General features: G+C 52.1%; 2 protein-coding genes across 5 annotated transcripts; both read right to left on the reverse strand.

Moving 5' to 3' along the window:
- Window positions 1-7,525: 7,525 nt before the first annotated feature.
- Window positions 7,526-9,121, reverse strand: LOC115342765 (interferon lambda-3-like). Its single transcript, XM_030017691.2, has 5 exons — window positions 8,959-9,121; window positions 8,610-8,687; window positions 8,292-8,435; window positions 8,093-8,173; window positions 7,526-7,980 (listed from the first exon to the last, which is right to left on the reverse strand). The coding sequence occupies exons 1-5, from the start codon at window positions 9,118-9,120 to the stop codon at window positions 7,885-7,887; spliced, it is 561 nt and encodes a 186-aa protein (XP_029873551.1). The 5' UTR covers window position 9,121; the 3' UTR covers window positions 7,526-7,884.
- A 3,843-nt stretch (window positions 9,122-12,964) lies between these two features.
- LOC115342764 (putative methyltransferase DDB_G0268948) lies at window positions 12,965-20,767 on the reverse strand. 4 transcript variants are annotated; one of them, XR_003923892.2, is made up of 8 exons: window positions 20,636-20,740; window positions 19,397-19,525; window positions 19,020-19,180; window positions 18,529-18,742; window positions 17,753-17,853; window positions 17,070-17,185; window positions 16,836-16,973; window positions 15,820-16,241 (listed from the first exon to the last, which is right to left on the reverse strand). XR_003923892.2 is itself a non-coding variant. In XM_030017689.2 (7 exons), the coding sequence occupies exons 2-7, from the start codon at window positions 19,505-19,507 to the stop codon at window positions 13,571-13,573; spliced, it is 729 nt and encodes a 242-aa protein (XP_029873549.1). In that variant the 5' UTR covers window positions 19,508-19,525; window positions 20,636-20,740; the 3' UTR covers window positions 12,965-13,570. The 4 variants fall into 4 exon arrangements, 3 of the variants coding, with proteins under 3 accessions (XP_029873549.1, XP_029873550.1, XP_029873547.1); XM_030017689.2 differs by lacking the exons at window positions 15,820-16,241; window positions 17,070-17,185 and adding an exon at window positions 12,965-13,574; XM_030017690.2 differs by lacking the exon at window positions 17,070-17,185 and having other exon boundaries at window positions 20,636-20,767.
- Between the last annotated feature and the right edge of the window lie 2,592 nt (window positions 20,768-23,359).

Raw genomic sequence — 23,359 nt, forward strand, 5'->3', positions numbered from 1 at the left:
ACCTAAGGAAATAACCACTGGGGAGAGTAGTTTGTAAAGTAATTTCATAACGTCATATCTATACCTCTGTATCCATTAGTACTTAAAACCACAAATGACTGGTTGAAAACGGTTAATAGTTAAAACCCAGTTTCAGTTTCATATGCACACATGATGGAGTATTTTGTTTTCCCATCACCCTGTCTGTGACCTGGCAAGCATTTCATGTTTCACATAGCAAGAATTTGAGCAGTGGCAGACATCACCTGGTGCGGCAAACAAAACCAAGGTTTCTCCTCTGTTGGATTTCAGGCAATTACCCAGCCATTTTCCATGACCCTACTGTGACTGTTTTTAAAGCTAGAGAAGATGAAACAAGCATCTTGCATTTAAACTATGCCACCATTTAATGACTATTTATGTCTTCTTGTGTCCTTTTGGTCTTTTTCTCATGCTTTTATTCAACACATATGTCTCTGCTGGGGATGAAGCAGAGGAAGTCTGCTTTTTGTTAAAGTATCAGCTCCTGCCTTAATGAGCAATTGTGGAAGTTCTCATATTGTCAGGAACAAAGGGAACCAACCATTATCCTAACTCCCTCCCTCATGGGTTTTCTAAACACAGCTTTTCTATGCTCTTACTTTAAAAATGCTAGCTCTGTATCCAGACACATTCCATCTGCTGAAAAATAAAGTGGAAGTAAGTCCCTACTGCTCACGTTTCAGTCCCAGAGTTTGTGATCTCCAAAGAGATGCTAGTTCTGCATTTGTACTCAAGTGCTTGGCAAGCCAGGACAGCTGGGATCACGCATTTTGCAAGAGTGTAGAAAAGCAAGAGTGTAGACGTTAATGGAGAAGGCCACACGGTTTTAGGCCTTAAAACAGGGTCAGGTTAAGGATGTATCTGGGTTTTAAGACTCTTTTTAGATAAGGGATCTGATTTGAAGTATGAAGATAAAAGCAATGTAGTTTCGCACAATTTGCAGTGTTTAAACAGTGAAGGAAGCCAGTGAGGAAGCAGGACGAATCTCCAGTGTGGCAAAAAATGCGCTCACTAATAGTCTTTGCTTTCCACCACCTGGTTTACTTTGTTGGGTTTAACCTGTTTTGGCTTTCTCCCCTCCCCCTCTTATACAGCTCATTAGCGACTGACCTGTCATACCAGACCAGAACTGGCTTTGGAGTATTAGAAGGAGAAGGAAGAGGATGTTGTAGGACAGTAACTATGGCAATGGCACTTGCAGTATTACAGCTGCTAGTTCATATCCATGTAGACAAGAAAAAGTAAATATCACTGACGTGAGGCACGTGAGACCGTTGCCACGTGTAACGCTTTGCCTCCTGCACACTTGAATGCGCGTCTGCTGCAAGCCGTTTGGAAGAAGAGCAGATCGCTGTAATTTCATTGTGGTCATGATGGTAATATCAGAGCATTTTTCCACCCACTGCTTTATTAAAGTCATATGAAAAGGGGATCTCAAGAGTTCTTGCAGGAACAACTGGCTTCCTGTTAGCCAATAAAATTGTGCATGACTGTGGACAGCAGAGCACTGAAGGAGAAACATGCCAAGAGGAGCAAAACAGCCCCATGGGCTGCGTCTCATGATTACCAAGTGGCTGAGATTTTATGTATGCTTTATAACAAACAGTCACGCAACCCTCTGATTAAAATCAGTGTACATGTTTGACTGCTGATACCTATCAGAGACTGCATTGACCTGGAATTTAGCTGCTTCTTCCCTTGGGCGCTGCTAAAACCAGAGAACAAAACACCAGAGCAAGGTTCAAAATCAGATTAGAAAGCCAAGTTTTGCCTGCAGGTCTAGGAAAAAAAAAGCAAAGCCGAAAGCCCCACACTGATTTTCTTTGTTTTTTGAAGGTTTGGGTTTCTTACCTAGACCAGTCCTAATCTTGACTGTTTTCCTTTGACAGAGTAATCTTCTCTTTCTATCTCCTGAAACGTAGTCTGCCTGCTGGACTTCATGTCCATGGTGGTCACAGCCCCCAGTGACAACCTGGACTTTGGAGCTGGGGTTGAACTATGGAGGAGCCAGCCCAGCACCATGAGAGGGTGTTACATTTTCAGCTTTTGGCTTGCTTGATGATCAACCCAGAACACCTTTTCCTCCTTTAAAAAGAGATTCTCATTTGATTTTAGCAGGGCGTGCTCGCTCCTAACACTGCCAGAGCCTGGGCGCCTGCTCCTCTGTGAAGCAGACCTTCAGGTTTTCAGTCCATCCCCTAATCTGTTGTCCCATAAACATCCCAACGGCTCATACCTATGTGCCGACACGGCGACACATTGCCTGCAGCCGTGAATCAGTTGGGATGGTCAAAACAGGTGTCTGACACTGCAGTCTATCAAGATGATGGTAACCAAGGAAAGTTTTAGGCAGCATTTTGCAGGGATGGACAGCCACGCAGTTTGAGCGTACGGGCATATCCAGTAGCAGTGGTGTGCTAACAGGGTGCTTGGGATTAACCCTGACTCTGTCTTGCACCTACAAAGCTACACTGCAACAGAGAGCAATCTGGGAGGCCCCCACCCAGCTCATCAGCTTTTAGGGAGAGAAGGAGCTTTTAGAGATTTAAGGAGCAATGGACACCACAGGGACTGAGAGCTCCTTCGCTCCGATGCGTTGTGGACCTGTCTTTTGCGACGTAAAATGATTGTGGCAATAGCACTTGAAGCAGCAGTCCTGGTCCTCTACCCCAACCCAGACACATCCTCCCAGACAAGAGACCATGGGGCAAACTAGGAACCAGGAATGACTTGGAAAAATATTTATGAAGCATATCTGAACTTTTCTCCTTCATCTTTTTTATTCCAGCATTTAGGGATGGGACTGTTATCTTGGGCCTGTGAAGGCTGATGCCTTTTCTCAGAGCTTTCCCATGAATCAGCTGGAATTCCCTTATTACTTTGATGACTCACAGTCATACTCCAGCAGGTGCAAGAGGGCGTTTTTTTAAACCTGAGCCTTTAAATGCCTGCACCAAAGTTATTTCAATTACTACATTTTCCCAATATACCTTCTCCCATTTCTGCCAGGGTTGGCATAAATAGCAGCCTTCCATTTTGTAAATCTACTTTTTTTTTTCCTTCCCAAAGGCTTAAAACATTATCCATCAAGTCTATCAGTGGTGGGCCCAAAGATTTGAGGCTTTTATCTGAAGCAACTGGAGGCAGGGATTTGTGCAGTGGAAGGAGCAACTGCACACAGAGAACCGTGGTCTCAGGGCAATGAGTCCTCCTTTCTGAGCAGAACATAGAAATCAGATTTCTTGAATGAAAAAGAAAATTAAGAATACTCTGGGGCAGGGGCATCTTCTCTGGAGCCAGAAAGCTGTCCCAGCCCCATCTGCAAGCACTTCTGTGGGAGCACGAGTGCAGGGGGGCAGTCGGGGTACGTGGGTTGCTGGGGGAGGTTCTCCAGAGACAGAGGAAATGGTTCAGTTGTGGCTACAGAGGTGACAGCCGAAATGAGACTTCTGGAGTGCAGGGGAAGCACACCATTACTAGTTCAGGCAGCAGTTTGGAGTCCCGGGAGCCTTCAGCAGCATCTTTTGGCCTGTTTCTGTAGTTGAAAGTCCTGGTTTTTGCATGATAATGAGTAATCCACGTGTGCAGCTGAAGTCACCTGCAGTTCAAAGTGAAGGTTATTTTTCAAATAACCTTCTTTGTCAAAGCAAATTAAAAGCAGTCGGATCTCACTGAACACTGACTCCCCAGATGGCAACATGGGAACATAACAAAATGATTCCCGGTATGATTGCTGATAGACAGGAATTATTATTTTCAATTATGAACAGCGCCAAACAGGAGGAGAAATTATGACACTGAGAGCACCAGTATCTAGTGTGTTAGAAAACAGTACATTCCCGTAACACCAGCAGCAACTCATTTTCCTATCCTGAGAGTGCCAAGGATCCCCCCAAAATGCTCCCGCTAACAGGTGAGAGCACATTTATTCCTTCCCTCTTATCAACCTGGCTTCTGGTCGGAGGGTTTGAAGCAGAAGTTTATGACCCAGGAGCATATCACATGATCCATCAATAAAACTCAGCTGTCAGCTTTCTTGATTTGCCTGCAGAAATGTCACCTGCAACGTGTTAGGCAACACTCCCTGCGAAGCTGCAGAGTTTTTGCCACTCGGGACCAGCACACAGAAGGCTGAACTGAAAAACTCCCAAACTCCACTGCCTTTTCTGTAATTTGGTAGACATTTCCCTTGCTTACTCGATGGAAGCACAAGACTGCGTATATATGTGAAATAAAAACAACCCTACCAAAATAAAACTCCATTACATAAACAGTTCTTGGAGGGAGAAAATGAAACATCTCAGCAGCACATCTTAGCCATGTCACTCATCGCAGGACCAGGATATTTAGATGATGTTGAAAGTGGCACAAAAACCTCAGCAGAAAAGAGCAGCAATTGAGTAGTTTCTTACCGTTTACTTTAGCCAGACATCTGCCAGATCCCAAAGGACCTCATCCTATTTTATTTGCATCCTGCGGGACTCCAGGATTTTAAATCCTGCAGGATTTTCCTTTCAAAAAAGAAACTCTTCCGTATTCAAAACCAAGTTCGGCTAGTATAAATTTGCATGTATAAGCAAACACCCTAGCGAGCACGAGGCTGCTGCTGCTGCTCCAAGCCAGGGCCGCCCAGCACAAAGCTCCCCTCGTCCACCCAGGGAGAAGTCGGCCAGGAGGTCTCCCAAGCTGGCGCAGGCAAGGAGGGCTGAGATTTAACGCAAACAAGATCTTGACACCTTCTGCCCATCGGTCACCAGAGGGGAGCCACGATCACCACTGCCACAGGGTGTTTTGTGCTCCTCAGCCATGATTGCCGTTGCGTTTCACCTGCCCACAGTTCGGTCCCTTCCACGACACCAGTATTTTCCCCATGATGCTACAAATCACAAGTGAGCATTTGGCTTGGGATGACCTTTCCAGGAGTTGCAGCCTTGCCCTCATCCTCCTTTTCCAACCACTTGGTCTACCTCAGTGCTTTCCCAATCATTTTCCAGCAGAACTTCGCACAGAAAGCTCCTCTCCACCACAGGTTAAATGTGTATCTGTCTACCCACCGCTTTGGGTTTCTTTCTGGTAAATTTTGCCCTTGGGGCCAGAGATCAGAGTCCACATGGGAACTACACTAGGTGCCTCCCAGACGCCGGGGCCGTATGGAGTCACAGCAAGACCAAGGCTTTCTGCCTTTCCTTCTGCTGTTTCCGAACTGATACTAACACAGGGAAGAGCACGCCTCTCTCCTTTTCCCTGGGGAGGCTGGGAAACTGCCATTAACATCCCTCTGCGTTAACCAGCCAAGCGCTTGGCAATGCTGAGAAAGGCTCTGACTCCCCAGCATCTCCCTCCCGGCACCCTTCCCCTCACCCTGCAGGGAAAGCTAAAGCACTTCTTGCCCATGCGCGAACACCCTCTAGGAGAATTAGAGGGGCTCGTCCTGAGCTACAAAAAGCTGGCAGGGGTGTTAGGCAGGATGCAGCTCCATCGCCCGTCCCCACCAGCCCCGCTCCCAGCACGCCAAGGAGCCTGGCTGTCCTGTCGCTGAAGCCTGGCCCATCTGGCAAAAGAACACCACCAACCACCCCAGCCTTAATTTGCAGCAAACATGCTTTGCATGGGAGATACCGGGAGGTTAACCTGCCAAAGGCGGCTGTGCGGGGGAGCGGGGAAGGTATTGGCACATCTTATATTTCCTGCCCTCGCAGGACAAGCGAAGCGAGGAGCACTGTGATGGAAATTTATGCCTTGTGACCGCATCAGAGAGATAAAGAAGGACTGCTCTTCCCCGGGGAGTGATTTCTGGCCTCGCCTTCTGCTCAGGAGAGCTGTGCTGTGACCCTGCCGCCGCTCGAGCAATACAGCTCATTTCCTTCCCTGGAGACGGATGCGCGGGCAGCCCTGCGCCTTCCTGCCAGGTGCAGTGGCATCACATGCAGCAGCTGCATTTCACAATGACTTGGTAGATACCTTAATGAGAGCAGGATAGTGTGAATACATCTATTTTGGGGATGAATAAACACCTTCTGCCCTCATTAGGCTTTCCTCTCCAGGAAAAGTTAGTTGGCAGCAGATGGGTAGCACCTGGTGCATGACTGGATGACAAAAGTCTGTTAAAGCTCCCCAAAGAGCCCAGCGTCTGGCCGCTGGCTTCTCCCTGGCCCGGAGAAGGTGCTCCACCTAGCATGGAAATGCCTCTCACCTGGGGTTTCTGGTTTTGGGATGGTACGCGTTCGCATGCTTGCAGCAGGACGGGCTTCCCTCTCCCCTTGGGTTGTGCTTCCCCCCCGCCGAAGTCAATACAGCCCAAGCGTGCATGTGTCTGCTTGAAGGCTCATGCTTGGGGGTATCTTGAGCAGCCAGGGCCCATCGCTCCGGCAGAAGCAGATTGCATCCAGCTGCAAAAGACAAGGACAACAGCATTTCCCCTCTTTAGTGCCTGGCTACCTTAGCATAAAGCATAATTTGGAAATTAAAGGGAAAATAAAGCTTTTTTTCCTTCCCCATCAGCAAAGAGGTTTCATTTGGACAGCATCCTTGCAAAGCCTGAGCAGGACAAGCAGGCGGTACCTGGGCCACACTTCATGACAAGCGTTTGTGGCTCGTGTCCCCAGCTGTCTCTTTGTAGGAAGCTGTGGCCATGCTGCAGCTCAGCTGCTGGCAGTTCAGTCCCCAACCCTGCAACCTAAAAGCAGCAACCGTAAAATTATCTCAGCCTCAAGCGCCCGATGGCTCCCCTGCGCTTCTCTCCTTCCTGCCACCGAAACCTGCGCCTTTTGGGTCCCCAGGCTTTGAGTGGTCCCCACGTTCGGGTGATCGCTCACTCCAGGTGCGGCCATCCCACGTACACGCGGTCGCCATTGCTGGCTGCCCTCCCCTGGTGACCTGTCTCCGAAGAACCATCCCCCTGACCTGAGAAAACAGAGATTGAATGAGGTTTGGGTCTGCTCACAGGTCAGTCCTTGTCCTCCTCTCCCTGCTGGGTGCCTGCCTTCCCCGGCTCCTCGCTCGTCCTGACCGCTGGTTTGGTGGTTAAATCATTTGGGGATCTTCTGAGAGCTCCCGGGATGGCCAAACCTGGAGGCTTGCCCAGCCCGTACCGTACATCACATTAGGCTGGGGGCTCCTCCAGGCTTCACGCCCTGGTTTGCACCACCCAACGCGGGCATCCGTCCTGGAAATGGGTGGCCAGCAGGCTCCTGTCCCCGAGTGGGCAGGGACAGCCCGGGCCACAACAGCATCCATGTGTCCCCAAAGGCAAACACCGGGGGGGCAGTCAGGGTGCACCCCCAGGCAGCTGGAGACGAACACGAGTGCCAAAGTTCTGCTGATTTTCAAATGCTCAAAATTCGCCTTGATGTCCTCCCTCACCCCCCGCAATAACTCGCTTTTCCAAAGGGATGATATTACAGCAAAGCTTAGTAAAAACATATGATGGCAACTTGTCCATTTATGGTATCTTTTTTATTTTTCATGTTAAATAGCACATAAAAAAATAATTTATACAGGTAAATACACATAATATAGCCTGTAATAAATAGGTACAAAAATAGATTTCCTTAAAAACAGTCAGTGTTTTGAAAACCAGCAAAACAAAGATACCCAATAAATACACTCCTCCCCATTGAACAGCATCGGTCAGGAATGGCATTTCTTTACCTCCTCCCGAGCCATTTATAAATACACAATAAACCCCAATAATTTAAAAGACTGTAAAAAACCCAAATTGCTCCCTGAGTTCACATAAATAAGAAAAATGCTTAAATAGGAAATACAGTCCAGTGATGCAATAAACATCATTTTTCCCAGTCCTTGGGTCACCCTTTGCGGCCGGCGAGTGCCATGCCGTGCCGGCCACGCTGCCAGCAGGGGCTAAGTGCATTGCTCCCGGAGGGCCGTGCACCGCAGGTCGTTCAGCACTTGGAAGAGGTGGAGGATGGCGGAGGCCTCCAGGCAGCCGGGGGTCTCCTGCGGTGGGGAGAAGGGGCGGGTTAGCACCAGAGACGGGATGCAGCAGGCCCTGCGCAGCCGCGCGGTGGCTAACACTCCCAACCCCCCTCACCCTGCTGGCCTGACTCACCGTTTTCTTGGCCGTCTGCAGCTTCTGCAGCCAGTGCCTCAGTTTCCCGGAGGGCTGATGCAAAGGAGCCTCCGTGGCCATCTGCAAGGAAAGCGGCCGCGTGTCCTTACGATGCCTCGCGGTGCTGCCGCCAGCACCGGGGCCGCTGAGCTGGCATGGGGTTGGGGGATCTTGGGGGGGGGGGGGCGGTGGCACTCACGCAGCCTCGCAGGTCCTCCCGGGCTTGGGTGAGGAAGGCCAAGGGCCGCTGGCGCGTCTCGGCGAACCTGGGGGCGGCGGGGAGCCCCAGCATGGCGGTGGCGAGGGCCAGCTCGGCTTCCACCAGCACCATTCGGTCAGGCACCTGCGGGCAGGAGCATCCCGGTTACGGACCCAAAGCACCAGGGCTGGCCGTGGGCTGGAGGTCAGGGTCTCGAAGACCTGCCCGGGGGTGTGGATGGAGGTGGGACCGGTTGCCGGGGTGTCCCGGCTGGAGGAGGGCAGGTACCCCCTTTTTACAGCATCACCTCGCCCTTACCGACAGCTCCGCTATCCTCCATTTCCGATAGAAGAGCCTGGTGTAGCATTTGCGGTCCGTCAGCAGCATGATGTCCTCCTGCAGGCGTAAAACAAGAGCGGGATTGAAAAACTGTCACCTTGACTTTTGGCGATGTTGTGCAATCCCGGTCAGCCTTGAGGGGTTTGAAACCAGGACAAAATTTGGCCCAACATCCTTCTTTGTCCCAAAACTCCCTTGGAAAACATCCTCCTCATCCCCCAAACTGTTGCAGAAAACATCCACCTTGTCACTCAGGGTCTCAAATTTGGCATCCACTCTGCCTTGCCCCCCTCCAGCCCACAGCCCCCCTGTTGCCAGCGGCACTCACAAACTGCTCCTTCATCTTCTGCACAGCCTTCAGCTCGTGGGGCACGAGGAACTGGTACTTGGACAGGCTGCAGCTCTTCTTTAGGGCGTCCTGGGGAAAGGCGGCCCCGAGGCCAGCGCCCAGCACCAGTGCAAGCAGCAGGGTGAGGTCGAGGTGCAGCATTTTGCCGACGAGAGCCCGACGGTGAGAAGGTTATGATGGGGCGAGGGGGCTGCGGTGCAAGAAGCCAGAGAGGATGAACTGGAGCACTTTGGGCCAGATCTGCTAAATCCCTGCTGTAGAGATGCCTGACGGTGTTGCCGCGGGTGGCTCGCTCGGCTGCGGGGCTGCTGGGCTGGCGGCCGGTCCCGGGGAGCTGCTTTGCCTCCTCGCTGTGGCTGCCTCGCTGCCCCATCTCCTCAGCTTTTTATGCTGCCTGCTCGCTGCGATTGCGCTTTCAGATTAGCAGGAAAATCCGTGGCCCGGCAGGTCTGGAAACAGCAAAGCGAAAGCGGTAGCGGAGGGAATCCCGCTGCCACTGGTGCAGGCAGCACCCGCCTCCCACTGCCTGCCCTGCTGCCTGCCTCGACGGGGATGCGAGGCGATGCTCGGGCTGCCTTCGGTGCGTACCCCTCCGAGGGAGCTGAACGGGAGGGACGCTGCTGCCACGTCGAGCGGCGCAGAGGACTTGGCAAGTGTCAGGAAGTCTGGGCACGAACCAGCCCGGCACCACGCCAAAAGCTGCGGGAGACTCCCAGGCATGCAGCCCCACAGGGACAGCAGGCTCGGGGTGGCCGGGAGGGTTTCGGTGCCTTCTGAGCGGCAACAGCAGTTCGTGCCTCAGTTTCCCCGCGGGAAGAGCAGCGCAACGGTGAAAGCAGCAGCCGGGAGTGGGCACTGGACAACGCAGGCTGCAGGCATGAGCTTTACGCGTGTATTATCCTCAGTTACCAGGCTCACTACAAAAGCAAGAAAAAGGGTGCAAGCAGAAGCACTCCTACCCCGCGTTTTCTGGGTGGGACGTAGGGTTGTGCAGAGAGGCTGCCGGCGATCAGCGGGGCTGCCACCCCCACCAGCCGCTGGAGCTGGCTGGGGTTTCCTCCCTGTTTAGCCTAGAAACACAAATGTCATGTATTGACATCTCTCCACTGACAGCTGGAACGGTGCCCCCATTCAGCAAAATCTGTCCTTCCCTCAAGGTAACCTCCTGCGATGTGAAGACATCACCGCCGTGCTTGTAGTTTCATGCATTCATCAAGCATTAAATATAGAAAATTAGAGCAATACCTGTATCTAAAAAGCAAATACACAGTGAGGCAGCAACAGGCATAAATGCACTTTGCAGTGCCTCACGTGGCAGCCATAGAAGTACACTGCTCCAGAAGGACCCAATTTTTAATGTTCGTATTTGGAAATATACTGCTGACTTCAAAGAGTCCATGCAAACGAGAAAAGTTCTTGCACAAGGTTGTGGAAAGATACACGTATGGGCAGGCAGACCAGTATGGACACACTGTGCCGAGTCACGGAGATGGGCTGGGACCTCTGGACATTGGCCACCCCAACCCCTGCTCTAGCAGGGTCAACTGGAGCAGGTTGCTTAGGACATTGTCTAGTTTTGGGTATCTCCAAGGATGGAGACTCCACAGCCTCTCTGGACAATCTCTGCCGGTGGTTGACCACCCTCATAGTAAAAAAGTGTTCTCTCCTGTTCAGATGGACTTTCATGTATTTAGGGTTGTGCCCATTGCCTCCTGTCCCATCAGCAGGCACCACCGAGAGCCTCCAAGCTGTCTCTTCTCCGGGCTGAACAGTCCCAACTCTCTCAGCCTTTCCTCGTTTGACAGATGCTCCAGTCCCTTCGTCATCTTCATGGACCTTCGCTGGAGTGTCCAGTACATCCATGTCTCTCTTGCACTGGGGAGCCCAGAACTGGACCCTGCACTCCAGGGGTGGCCTCACCAGTGCTGAATAGAGGAGAAGGATCATGTCCCTCAGCCTGCTGGAAACGCTCCTCCTAATGCAGCTCTGGATACCAGTCACCTTCTTTGCTGCAAAGGCACATTTCTGGCTCATGTTCAACCTGGTGCCCACCAGGACCCCCATGTCCTTTTCTGCCAAGCTGCTTTCCAGCTGGGTGGTCCCCAGCACGTTGCCTGGGCTTCTTCCTTCACAGGTGCAGGACTTTGCACTTCTTGTTGAACTGCATGATGTGCCATTCAGCCCATTTCTTCAGCTTGTCAAGGTCCCTCTGGACAGCAGCACGACCCTCTGGTGTGTCACCCACTCCTCCCAATTTGGTGTCATCAGTGAACTTGGTACACTGCAGCTACCCTCTGCCTCATCATCCAGATCATAACCGAAGAGGTTAAGCAGGACCAGTTGCTGACCTGCAGGATCCATCCAGCCCTCCTTGAGCCCTTCCCCTGCTCCAGCAGCATCTCAGAGAGCTCAGGTCTTTCCTGGAAAACCACGGTGGAGGTGAAGAGGCGTGGCGACAGCAGGCAGGGAGCAGTGTGGCTCAGGCAGTGACTATCTCAGCTTTGACCAAACCAGATGGGGATACAGCTTGGAGAAGAGCCAGGACAGCAAAATACAGCGTTAAAGCCCAAGACCCTTAATAGTAATAATAATAATTTTTTATTCAATGCAACTTGTTCACATTCAATACAACTACGAAATAAAAGCCCAGGCCAGCATAACTAACTTCACGTACGATGCCCAAGCAAGGCACAGCTCAGCCAGAATAGACAGCACCTTAGCAAAAAAAGCCTGATGCGTCTAAAAACGAACATGTCTCCCAGTGAAGAAGCAGGGGTCCTGGCACTGCCTGGAACAGTTTTGGTCACAGTGGAGTGGCTGGAGGGCAATGGTGGCTCAAGGTCCCACATGGTAGAGCCCAGCTGGCTCACGGGACAAGCACCACAGGGTGTTTCCTCCTCCAGAGTGAGGTACCAGCCACACTAGGGTGTTTCGGCACCCACGTTGGGACCTCCAGCAGCTGCCAGCAGGGCTGGAGCAAGGTCCCCAACACCCAGACAGTGATATCCAGCACCAAGATGGTGAAGTCCAGTACCTGCAGTGCTGGGACGGCCTCATCTGCAGCCCCACAGACCCAGAGCAGGGCTGGAAGATCACTCTGGCACGCACGCAGATCCACTGTGAACCACTGCCCCATGCCATGAGCCCTCACCAAGGACAGCACTGGGGACACTCTCAGGTCACCCTTCGAGTCCCAGAGCAGCATCAGATCCCTGCGGGACCCAGCTTCTTTGGCTCCTCTTCCCTGTTGCTGTGGCTTTCATCTCCTGGGTGTCATTTCTGGTTGGAGAAGTAAAGCAAAACCTCATCTCTTCATGTAGGCAAAAGGAGATCCGGAAGCAGCAAAGGAAAAGCAGAAGCTGAGCAGGGAAGCCAGGGCCATGAGCACAGCCCCCCAGCACTTAGGGCAGCTGTGATGAAGAGCTGAAGATCTCCTGGATGCCTTGCTCAATGTTTGCCCCTCACTCACCACCAGCCATAGCCGAGCCCATGGGTGCCTGGCTGAGCAGCAGTGAGGGCTTTTCCCTGACGGGACATGGTTGTGCCAACCTGGGCATTGGCACGCCGGCAAGCGTCTTGCACAGCAATGCCATTCTCCACCATACCCCAAGTCCCCAGCCTGGCCAGCAAAGCCTGGCTGCATTTGGCACAGCTCCTCCAAACCGTGATAGCGCCTGCTCCTGCCACGACAGCAGAGGGTCCCCCAAAGCTGGCATGGACTGGGGACACCACACTGTGCCCGGCGGGGTCTGCAGGGCGCTGAGGACCCGCCGCAGTCATCGCCCCAGCCCCAATGGCAAACGACACCTTGCCAGGAGAGCAGCGCTGATAACAATGATGGAGCCCCCTCCTTGGATTTATGCAGCCCAGTGGGCTGAAGCCACTCGAACTTGCTCAGAGCAAGAAATCCCAGGTGCACGGGAAGTCCTGGGTGTGAGAAGGAAAACGAAAACAGGCAGGGCTTTGGGCAGGGTTGGTACCAGCACAGGGCCAGGCAATCACTCTGTGACTCATCGGCCGCCACATGGTGCAAGCATGGAAGAGTCTTGGCCACAAGCCATGCCACTCGAGTGAGTAAGGATGAGCTCAGATCACTTGTTCCCAGCCCCTTTTGGAGCTGGTGGGCTCATCTGGGAGGAACCAGCTCCTGCTAAAGTCACTGGTCTTGGAAAAGAAGATCAAAAGAACCAAAAAAGTGCCCCAAAAAAGGCAGCTTTAAAATTAAAAATCCTGGGTGATGTGCAGGAGCCCTGCCCATGGCCCACTGGTGCCAAGGCAGGGAACACCAGGTGGCCTCCGCTCAGCAGCCATCACTGGACCTGTCCCCACCAGCCCAGGGTGTCAGTGCCACCAAAGCGTTGCTGGCCTCGCTACACACCCCAGAACCCTCCAACGCCTCTCTGCACATGCAAGCTGCACAGCCACCGTGACGTCAGGCTGGTTTGCGCCGCTCCGCGTGCCTTGTGCTGCAGACACCGTGCCCAAGCATGTTGGTGATGCAATCCCTGATGTTACATCACGGCCAGTCACCCGCTGCATCATCCTGGAGAACGTGCCGAGTGTCCTGCCGATGCCAGGGAGGGAAAGGCTGTTAACTGAAAAGTTAATAAATGAGCAGATTTAAACAAGCTGGTTTAAGTGAGGAAAAAAACCCAAACAAGCACTTTTTCCCCAGAGCCTTTGTGCTGGCACTTGCTGTAGGGACGCAGGGTGTCCCCTCCCAGGGAACGTCGCCCTGCCCAGGGCACCGCTGCCAGGGTACACCTCACTGGGACAAGCCCTGCCAGCCAAGCTGGGGCTTCCCCAGCCAAGGCGGCCATACAGGCCACCAGGATCCCAGTAGCTGTGTCACCTGGCGCGGTCCCGGGCAGGGAGAGACCTCTAGTGCTCTTCCAGGAGATGACAAGCCACCAGCCCCCATCCTCACCCAGCAAGGGAGGTTTTATGGCTGCTGCTTGCCCAAACACAACCTGCCCCCAGTGAACCTCTTCACCAGTGACTGGCAGCAGGGCTTGATCCAGCATCACTGCTCAGCTCAATGAGGTCTTCTCCAACACATGACCATGGACACAGAGACCATCCTCGCATCAGCAATGGGCTTTCCTTCCCATAGCTGTCCTCCTGGGCCGCCGCCGCCACCCTCCTGGGAGCCACCAAGTGGGGTCAAAGCCTTTTCTCCCCAGCCTGGGCAAGGTGAGCCAGCACTCAGTGACCCCAGTGGAGACGTGCCCAGGGTTAAGGAGGCTCAGTCTCTGTGCCCATGGCAGGACCATGTGAGAGTCTGAAGGAGTTCATGTCTCAAACATCGTGGAGGGGCAAGTTCTGCTTAACAACTAAGTCTGCATAACAACGTAGCAAGGAACCATACCTGAAAAGAAGCCCATCAGCAACAGGAGGGGGAGGGTGTGCTGTTCTGATATGCTGAACAGGGCAGCTCACTATCTATGGCAAAAGATCACACCTGCAGGGAAGCAGAAGCCATTCCCCAAACAACCCCCAAGCCCACGGCCCAAAGGCTACCTAATTAGCCTAATGAGTTCAAGTGCCTGTCCAAAGGAGGGGCAAGGATGATAAAAGGACACAAACTGAAGCCCCACATGCACAAGCCCACCAGAGCCAGACCCCTTGGCTGACTGCACCAACACTGGATCCAGGACTGGTGAAATCTCTCTTCTCTCTCTCTTTCCCTTTTCCATAATCCCTACACCTCATCCCTTTAGACATAAACTGTTGACCGAGTCTGGGACTAGGAGTGGATTCAGCCACCCCTAGGCTCCTTGCAGAGGAGTCTAGAAAGCAAGGGGGTCTGCTCTGAACCTTGTGACTCAATGGGAGGGCTCTCCTTATTGTCTTCCCGGAACCGATTCCCAAATAAGCAAGGCCTGTAGTATACGTTTGGTGATGTATGGTTAGCACGTTACACAGTTTACTGACATAGTTTCATGCCAATTTTTGTTGTTAGCACGCCAATTCTTGTTGTGAGCAAATAAAAATTGAGTTTTGCGAGTTAAAGGATCCCTGGTGCCATTCCACCTTAATCCCAACCTGGGAATCAGCAAACCCAAGTCATTGGCCTGAGAAATTGGGACATGACAGAACATCCCCAAAAGCCCCAGGACCACAGCTGAAGCACCTCCCCTTCTCTGGGGCAGGGAGCAGAGGTATCACTTCTGCCTGCCTTAATAATGCATCAAGGTACAACAGAGTGAGGCCACAGCCCTCCCCATGGCATCAGGGTAGCCTTCTTGCCAAGGGCAGGAATTACAGGAAAGCGAAAGGTCCCCACAGAGGCTGTGCCTGGACTTCAGATATCCAGAAAGCAAACAGGAGGGGACCTGTTATACCCAGCTTCAAACCCCATCTGCCCCTCCCTGAAACACAGCCTCTACTCTTCCCTTGGAAGTGTGGGTGAGCAATAGCAGGCTGGGACCGAGGGGAAGTGCAAACCTGCTCCCCTGCAGCAGCGATCCCAGAGAGGCTCCTGAGCTGTGCTGAGGGCAAACAACCTCGTGAGGGCCAAGCAGCAGTGCTGGCACAGTGCTGGGCAATCCTGGGGCAGATAAGCTACTGATACACCTGCACCAGCCAGCAAAGCACCAGGGATGGGGTCACATAGTGGGCAAGAACAGCCCCTTTCCAGCTTGGCCTTCAGAGACAACACACAGCTCCTAGATTAGCCTGGACAGGGAAAGGGGCAAATAGCCCCTTCTACCTAAAGCCCATCTACCCCATGAAACAGGCAGCCACTCAGGGCCTAGGTAAGCAATGTCCATGAAGTGCAGCTATTCCCACCCCAGCAGGTGCTCTACAGCCTCTCTTAAAAAGGGGAACCACAAGCAATGTTTTCCTCAGCTTTTTATTATTAATTGTGTAAGAAATACAGCAAGTTTATCAGCTGTTACTGTGATTCTTATCCCCATGTGCAATCCAACCACCACCACTGAAACTGGACCCTTCTAGTGGTGAGGGCACAGCACCGGGCAGACTGGAGGACCAAGGTGGACAGGAACCGGAGGGCAGGCATAAACCCCTCTCTGCTTTCCACCGGAGATCAAAACTTTAATCACTGAAGTAAGCATCAATCTTCCCAAGGCAGGTTACAAGTGGGGTAGTAGGAGATAACCCACTTTTTCCTTCCCTTCCAGCACCAGATCAGGCAAAGGGTTTCCTCTCACTGTCCCTTGCACCCCAGCACACAGACATGCCTCACCCAGAACTCCACTGGGGTTTCACAAGAAGAAACTCCCATTGTCTCCAGCATCCTGAAACAAGAAGCAGAGGAAGGGTCTCACTCTCCCAGCCAGCTCCCACCTGACATGGGGCAACATCCACAACCGGAGAACAGTCTCTTCCACCCAGAGCACAGAGGTCTTGATGGCAGATGCTTCCAATGCATGGACAGGGGTTGTTCTGGTCAATGACTAGACTAGCAGGCACAGGGATGCCTCCCCTTCCCAGCTTTGCAGCAGGCCCTTGTTGTGGGCCAAAACACATTAGTTAAGGTGGAACTGTCAATATTTCTCCTGCCCTCTGCTAATCAAGAGCGAGGCAAAGAAACTCAAGATACCTCTGACACGAGGCTTACATGGATACATCAGTGCAAGGACACCATACAGCTACATGGACTTAAACTTTTAAGTCAGCTGACTTAAACTCAGGTCAATCATGCTGTGAGCAGCTGAGGATCTGCTGTTTAACCTCTGACAAGTATCCATCCACACCTGGGCGGAAGGAGGGAGCACATCACTGCACAGCTCACTTCTAACTTTGAAGGTGTCTCCGCAATCTCACTCTTCATGGACTGTATAAAACAGGTCCTCCATGTCCTGCTTGTTTTCCCCAAGCAGTTTTCTCACCTCTTTTCAGTCTCCTGGAGGAGGGATTTTGCAGCTTTGGGGTCATTCTTCATAAAGGCTTGATACGGAGAGGCAGACTCCAAGTAACCAACCACACCAGCAACTGTCATGGGAATTTTGTCAAAGATATCAGTGATTCTAGAAAGGAGACAAGGAAGAAAGGAGCATTGGCAAATTAAATCTCAAAGACAGTGGAACAAGGACAACAGATTGAGGTGGTGGGGAATAAAATACCATGAAAGGTCCAACAGATGGAAACAACATGCGACTGTGGCATTTGGTAGGTCAGGAGCTCTAACTGATGCACTACTGGAGAAGCAGAGATGGTGCCCGGGACCACCTGACATAGTCTGCAAATTGAACAGCCCTTTTGATAAACACCTGTCTGCAGACCCCGCTCCCCTCCAGCAGCCAGGACACCAACACCTCCGCAACACCACTGCCAATGCATCCTTTTTGCCTGTGGAGTTAGCGCCTGCCCCATGCCTTGGTGGGGGAGGCAGGCATTGGCTCCCTGGAGGCCTGGGGCAGGTTCTTTCTCTCACTCCATTTTCCCCCTTCATCCATTAAGTGATCTGCCCAGAAGCCTCAAATTATCATAAACCACGAACTTAAAAAAAAAACAACCCACAAAAACAAACTAACCCAACTCTGCCTTGAATCAGGAAGGGTCCTTGCAGCCCTTAGACCACGCCTGCTGGCCCAGCATAGAGCCGCATTAAATCCAACAGGACTGAAAATGCAACCACGTGGCTCTGCCACAATGCAAAAGCATTTGCTGAAACCCGGCAGCTACCTGCTCCAGCAAACCCGGCTCCCTTTTGTCCTTGCAGGACCAGTTGCAGAGCAGCCCCATGGAGGAGCAGAGATGCCACCTCCATCCGCTCCTAGTGCTGCACTGAAGGGTTTCTGCTCACCTCTTCTTGTCTGGAAACGGCAAGGCCTCAAAGATGTCTTTGTAGTCTTCCAAGACTAGTTTTATTCTATTATGAGAGTATTTTAAAAGCAGGTCCCAGGACTGTAAAGACAGCATATTAAAAAAAAAAAAAAAAAAAAACCAAAACACAAAACCACTTGAAGGTCTCAGTTTCCACTTAAGTCAGCTTTCCTTGGCCCTAGATACGATACATTCATACATGTACTTTGTTTTTTTTAAATACTCCTTGCATTAAAATACACCAAAATCTTGCTTAGTGTCAAGACTAAGTATCCTGTTTTATTATAGAGATCAAGGGTTCTGTCTTCCTCCCTACACTGCTCTTGCTCATGGTGGAAAGTCTTTATTGAGTTGTTAAAACACTCTGTCAAGAAACATCATTAAAAAAAAACTCTTTCCAAAGAGTTTCTACTTCCCATTCTTTTCACTGTGATCAAGGCAACAGCAGAAGTCTCTCTGACAATACCAGCCCCCCAGATCTGCTCCGCAGCGCTTCTTGCCACACCAGAGTCTGCCCTATTAATCCTAACGTCCCTCTTCTCCTCATCCAGCCAGCCCCAGCACTGCATGGGAGCCACTAAACCCCATTTCACCCTTGTCCCTGTATTTAACTGTCCCTCTGCCCCATCCTGCAATAGGAGTCCTCTAGTCATACCACCCAAGCTCACTGCTTTCCTCTTTACATCCAAGTTCTACACATTTGCCCCTGGCCAGACCAGGAGGGGAAGTCCGAAGGTTTAGGTTTTAACACCTCACCTCCCTGAAGATTTTGGTCAGCTTTTCAGAGCAGTTTCCATAGCGCAGACTCATGTCCACGGTGTAGGTGCTGATGACCACGCAACCACCTGGCTTAACCACCCGGTTCACTTCTCTCATGAACTTCTCGATATCAAACCAGTGCGCAGCTGTAAATGAAGTAAGGACGTCCACTGAGGCATCCTCGAACGGCAGCTCCTCTGCAGGGCATACACTGGAGTGGGAGAAGGAAAAAAGGTAGTGTGTCAATTGGAACTTAGAAAGTAGGACGTGAAGTCAGTGGGCATTTTTTGGAGCCAATGATGATCATTTGGGATGCAAGACCACGGCCACTGTAAGTCTGGGATAATGCCCGTTCACACCAGGAATCCCATCAAATGGGATTTTCTTTGGTGCCTGCTTGCTCTTACAGCGATCATACTCACAAAACACCACCTCCACGCGAGGACCCAAATTTTGCCTTCAGCTGGGCTTACTCCCCCGACACTCACAGGTAGGAGACATTGGGCAGGGAGGGGGCCTCCCTGGCCTCCTGGATCTGTGCTTCACTGATGTCCGTTCCCACCACCTTCTTGAAGTGCTCGGCAAGGAAGCGGGTGCCTTGTCCAGACCCACAGCCGACATCCACCACCAGCTCAGCAAGGTTTGCCCTCTGCAGGGAGGAGTGGATGTGTCTCAGTGGGCAGCCACCCAATTTCTGTGCCTTTACCCCAATTCCTTCCCCCAGCACCCACAGAGGACCTTGAGTCCTATTGATTTATTCTTCCCTGTGGCACCCACCAAGGTAACACTCCCAGCAGGGTAAATACTACTCCCCACAAATACCACTCCCCTATTTTTTCCTGCAGCCTGGCCATACCCCACTCACCTTTTCCTGCAGGTAGGTGAGGATGGTTTGCTGCAGCTCTTTGCCTGGTGCAAACCTGTATTTCTGGTAGACAGCTGCGTGCCCTCTCCCCTCAAACATCTGCGTGGCCATGCTCGGGTGACCCGGCACCTGGAAGGAGGCAGCAAGCCAGGTTTGTTGCTACAGGATCAAACTCCTCCTGCCTCAGCGTGTGACCGCAGGCGCTGAAGTCTCCAGTTCTTGGCAGGAGCCCGGGGAGGACTTTGCCCACGAGGCTCCAGCGAGGGAGCACGAACCTGCTCTCCAAGCATCCCTCCCACAGCTATAAGCTAATCGCAGAAGCAAACTGGCAGCATCTAACAAGGAAAAGCTTTCTAGGTTTTTAAACCCTTCTTCTCCTTACTGCTTTGCCTTCCCCGCCCACCCAGGTGATATAAATCACCATTACAGCTGGAACATCTGTGAATTTGGGGGGGGGGGGCGAGCAGAGCATCAGAACAACTAACGGCGAAGAAGTTTGTTGTTCTTAAGGAAATCCATGTTTCAGTATTAGCAACACAATCACAGCAACTCCACCCTGCCCCAGAAATGCTCAAAGTCTCTTTAAATCCAGAGCCCCGTTAGCCCCGTCACCCAGGCAGGCCTGGCCTCGCCGCGGGGCCCCTTAGGCCTCCCACCAGCTCAGCCCCGCGTCCACCCAGCCCTCAAAGCTGCTTCCACAGATACAGCGCCCACCGTTCCCCCCCGCCCCAGCCGCTATAAACCGCGCAGTCCCTGCACCCACCTCGGCAACGAGCCGAGGCCCAGCGGCTGCCGGCCCCTTGCCCTTCGCCCACCGCGCCGCAGCGGCAGGCTCCCGGCCCTATCCTGTTCGTGGCGGCGGCCGAGCGAGCGCCGTCCGAGGCGGCGACGGCTCCGCGGCGGGACCGCAGACCCCAAGAGCCCCCCGGGAGGACTCCTGCCTCGTTTGACAGGCGACCGCACGCTCACGGCCGGCGAGGCGGGCCGAAGGGTGCAACGAGAGCGAGTTTCTGCAAATACCCACCACCAGGCAATGAAGGGTTACTGTATCTCGTGACGCAAGCGGAGAGGCTGAGCTTAGCCCGCTCACGACTAGACACTCCCAGCAGGGAAGAGCAGCCCTGCCGAAGCCCTTTTTAGAGGGGAGTCCTCCAGGGGCTTTCCATGTGCTCGCAGAAGCCTTCACCCACCAGCGAGCCCCCCGCCCCAGTCCCCGGGCAGCTTCAGCCCTCCTCTTACCGCCTGCAGCCGCCTCCCGGCCCTACTCCCGGCACCAGCAGATCCCAGTCGCTCCCAGTTCGGAGTTCCGGGGTGCGCCCGGCACAAAGGGGAAGGCAGGCACCGCCCCCGGGACGGGGGGGCGGCAAAAACTGGAAGGCAGCCTCCAGAGTCTCCGTCCCACCGGGATCCTGGCGCCCGAGAGCCGAGCCTTAGCCTTTCCACAGTTCTGTGGTTATGAATTAAAGACAGCTCTCAAAATGCCCACGAACCGGGGGGATGCTCAGCAGCCCTGCCCATCTCCTGCCTGCGAGGTAGCAGGCGAACGGGATTCAAACGGTGCCGGCACCCAAAGCCATGCTTACAGAGGTCTGGCTGCGCTGGAAGCCCCCTCCTGTTGTCCAGCAGAAAGAGAAAAGGCGTAAATAAAGCCTGTATAACCCCAGCAGCAACTTTTAAAGCACAGAGCATTGGTATTTCAGGACCAGACAAAGCCCCTCCCCTGATTTGGGGCAGGATTTTTCCCCTTCTCACGCTAGAGTAATGCTAATTACATACAGTTGAAGCCAGCAGAGCCCTGGTTTGCTAGAAGCACATTCACTTCAGTTTCTATTTTGCACAGCACTTGTGAATCTATGCTCATCAGCACAGCCTTTAAGCCCCTCCTAATTTTAAGAGAATCAGTGGAACTTACCCAGGGGCTGAAGATGGAGGTCACCGGAGGTCACCTTGAAGCAGTTTGCTGAATCGAAGCATGGGTTGAAGTTGCTGGGGTTGTGTCCTGAATATTTCATTTGGGTCACCTGCTGCTTAATTGTGCTGGGGGTGAATATCTGCACCAAGAGAAAAAGCACCACAAGCACTGAAGGCCCTCATGTTTCCATAACCTGCGGTGTCCAGCAGCATCTGGCAAGAGTCTGGCCTCTTTGGGGTTTAGGTACCCTAATTTTGCCTGTACTTTGCTGAGAGCATGACTGCATACAGGAAGGGATGATGTCCTGGGCTTCAGTTACCTGCCCTCTTCCTAACTCTGAGGTCCCCATAGCACCGGCTGCTCTCATGGGCAACATACAGATGATATTTAACTGGTTATCCTCTGGCTACAGCTGAGACCAAGTGCCTACAGTAAAAGAAAATATGAGCCAGGCATGGGCTGCAAATGGCACCAGTCTTTTTCTAAGCTCTCCCAGCCTTTGTCACGCTGGATTCAGCTGCCTTTGACTCCCTGCCCCAACTCTATTATATTCCCCAAGTGACAGTTAATCTCTGACGGCCCTGCACCATGCAGCAATAAATTGTTCTCCTCGACCTTGGGATTGCTGACCCTTAGCCCAAATGTGAGTTATACCCCAGGCAAAGAGAATCAGACACTGTCCATCATCCCTGCCAGCCCACTTATTAAATCTGTACGCTTTAAGGAATACCAAAGCACCCTGGGGTCTTCCCAGCCTGTTCCCCAAACCTACAGGCCCTGTGGATTTAAATTATATAGTGGGGTCCTGAATTAATAGACCTCCAAACCTTAACCTTAATGCAGAAAAGGAGAACATGAGATACCGGCATCCCTCCATACCTGTTCTCCTGAAGTCTTGTGCCTGTTGGCTCTGCCTCCTCCCCACCTTTGTGCCTCTGCAGAATGCAGTAGCAAACCGGCTCCCAGAGCTTTGCTTTTCCAAACAGCATCAGCAAGCTAAGCCCTAACCTTGTCTATGGCCAGGAGATCAATTCCTATCCTTGGAAAATAAAGAGGTACTCGCTCGAGTGCTTCTGACACCTCCCTGTGCTCCGCCGCCACCGGCATTCCCAGCCCTGTCCGAGTGCGCAGCTGTCCTCCCTGCTCGGCCACTGGGGTTTCACTGCAGCCTCTGGGACCATATCCAGAGAGGTGTTTGGTTTTTTTTTCATTGGGAATGCATCTTACTCTGAAATTTATTTAAAAAAAAAAAAACAATCTTTTTTTGGGAAAAAAGCCCAAATGAGACTCCTGTCAGTCCTCCTCCATCACTTGTGGTATTTTTCACCAACAGCGCTGTCATTTCCACATATCCATCTTGATATGGAAAAAGCCATTTTGTTTCTATTATTGTGGTTCATTTCATTGCACATCAGTAAAGATTACACTGAATTCTTTTTCTCAGCGTAATGACCTGACATCCAAGGGAAACAGGGTTGCCTTGTGAAAACAAAACATCTGACATCACCTTAGCCAGGTGCTTTGATATTTCTGAAGATTTCCTTTCCCCTCCTACCTTGTTTTGGTGCCGGTGGGGAAGAGCTGCTCTGTTTTATCCAGAACACAAATGTCACTCTAGGAGCAAGCCTAGCTCTGTAATTGTGTTCATGCCGTCCCCAGCAATAATTTTCTGGCAGAAAAATCCTCCTTAATTTCACTCGGAGAAATCTTAACTGGCTTCCTTTCCTGAAGCTACAAAACACGTGTTAAAAAACTCATAAACACCTTCTAATTAATTATACCTGTTTCTCAAATGGAAGATGAATTCTCATTTATTTTCTCCATGACTGTATTTTAAGCCCAGCCACTGCAACTCTGGGCCCTTCGGTTTTCTACCTAGGTGGCTTTAAAAATCATAATGAGTTTTCTCTTTTCCCTAATGATGTGTCATTCACCCTCCTTCCACCCTCCTTCTCTGCAGTGAAGTCAGTGTCCCACTCGCCTCCAGGTTACACCACTCCTACGCCAGCCTCTGCCCGTAGGATCCTGCCCACGGAGCTCAAACGCTGCCA

This window comes from Aquila chrysaetos, chromosome 6 (genome assembly GCF_900496995.4).
Source record: "Aquila chrysaetos chrysaetos chromosome 6, bAquChr1.4, whole genome shotgun sequence".
Classification (NCBI taxonomy): Eukaryota; Metazoa; Chordata; class Aves; order Accipitriformes; family Accipitridae; genus Aquila; species Aquila chrysaetos.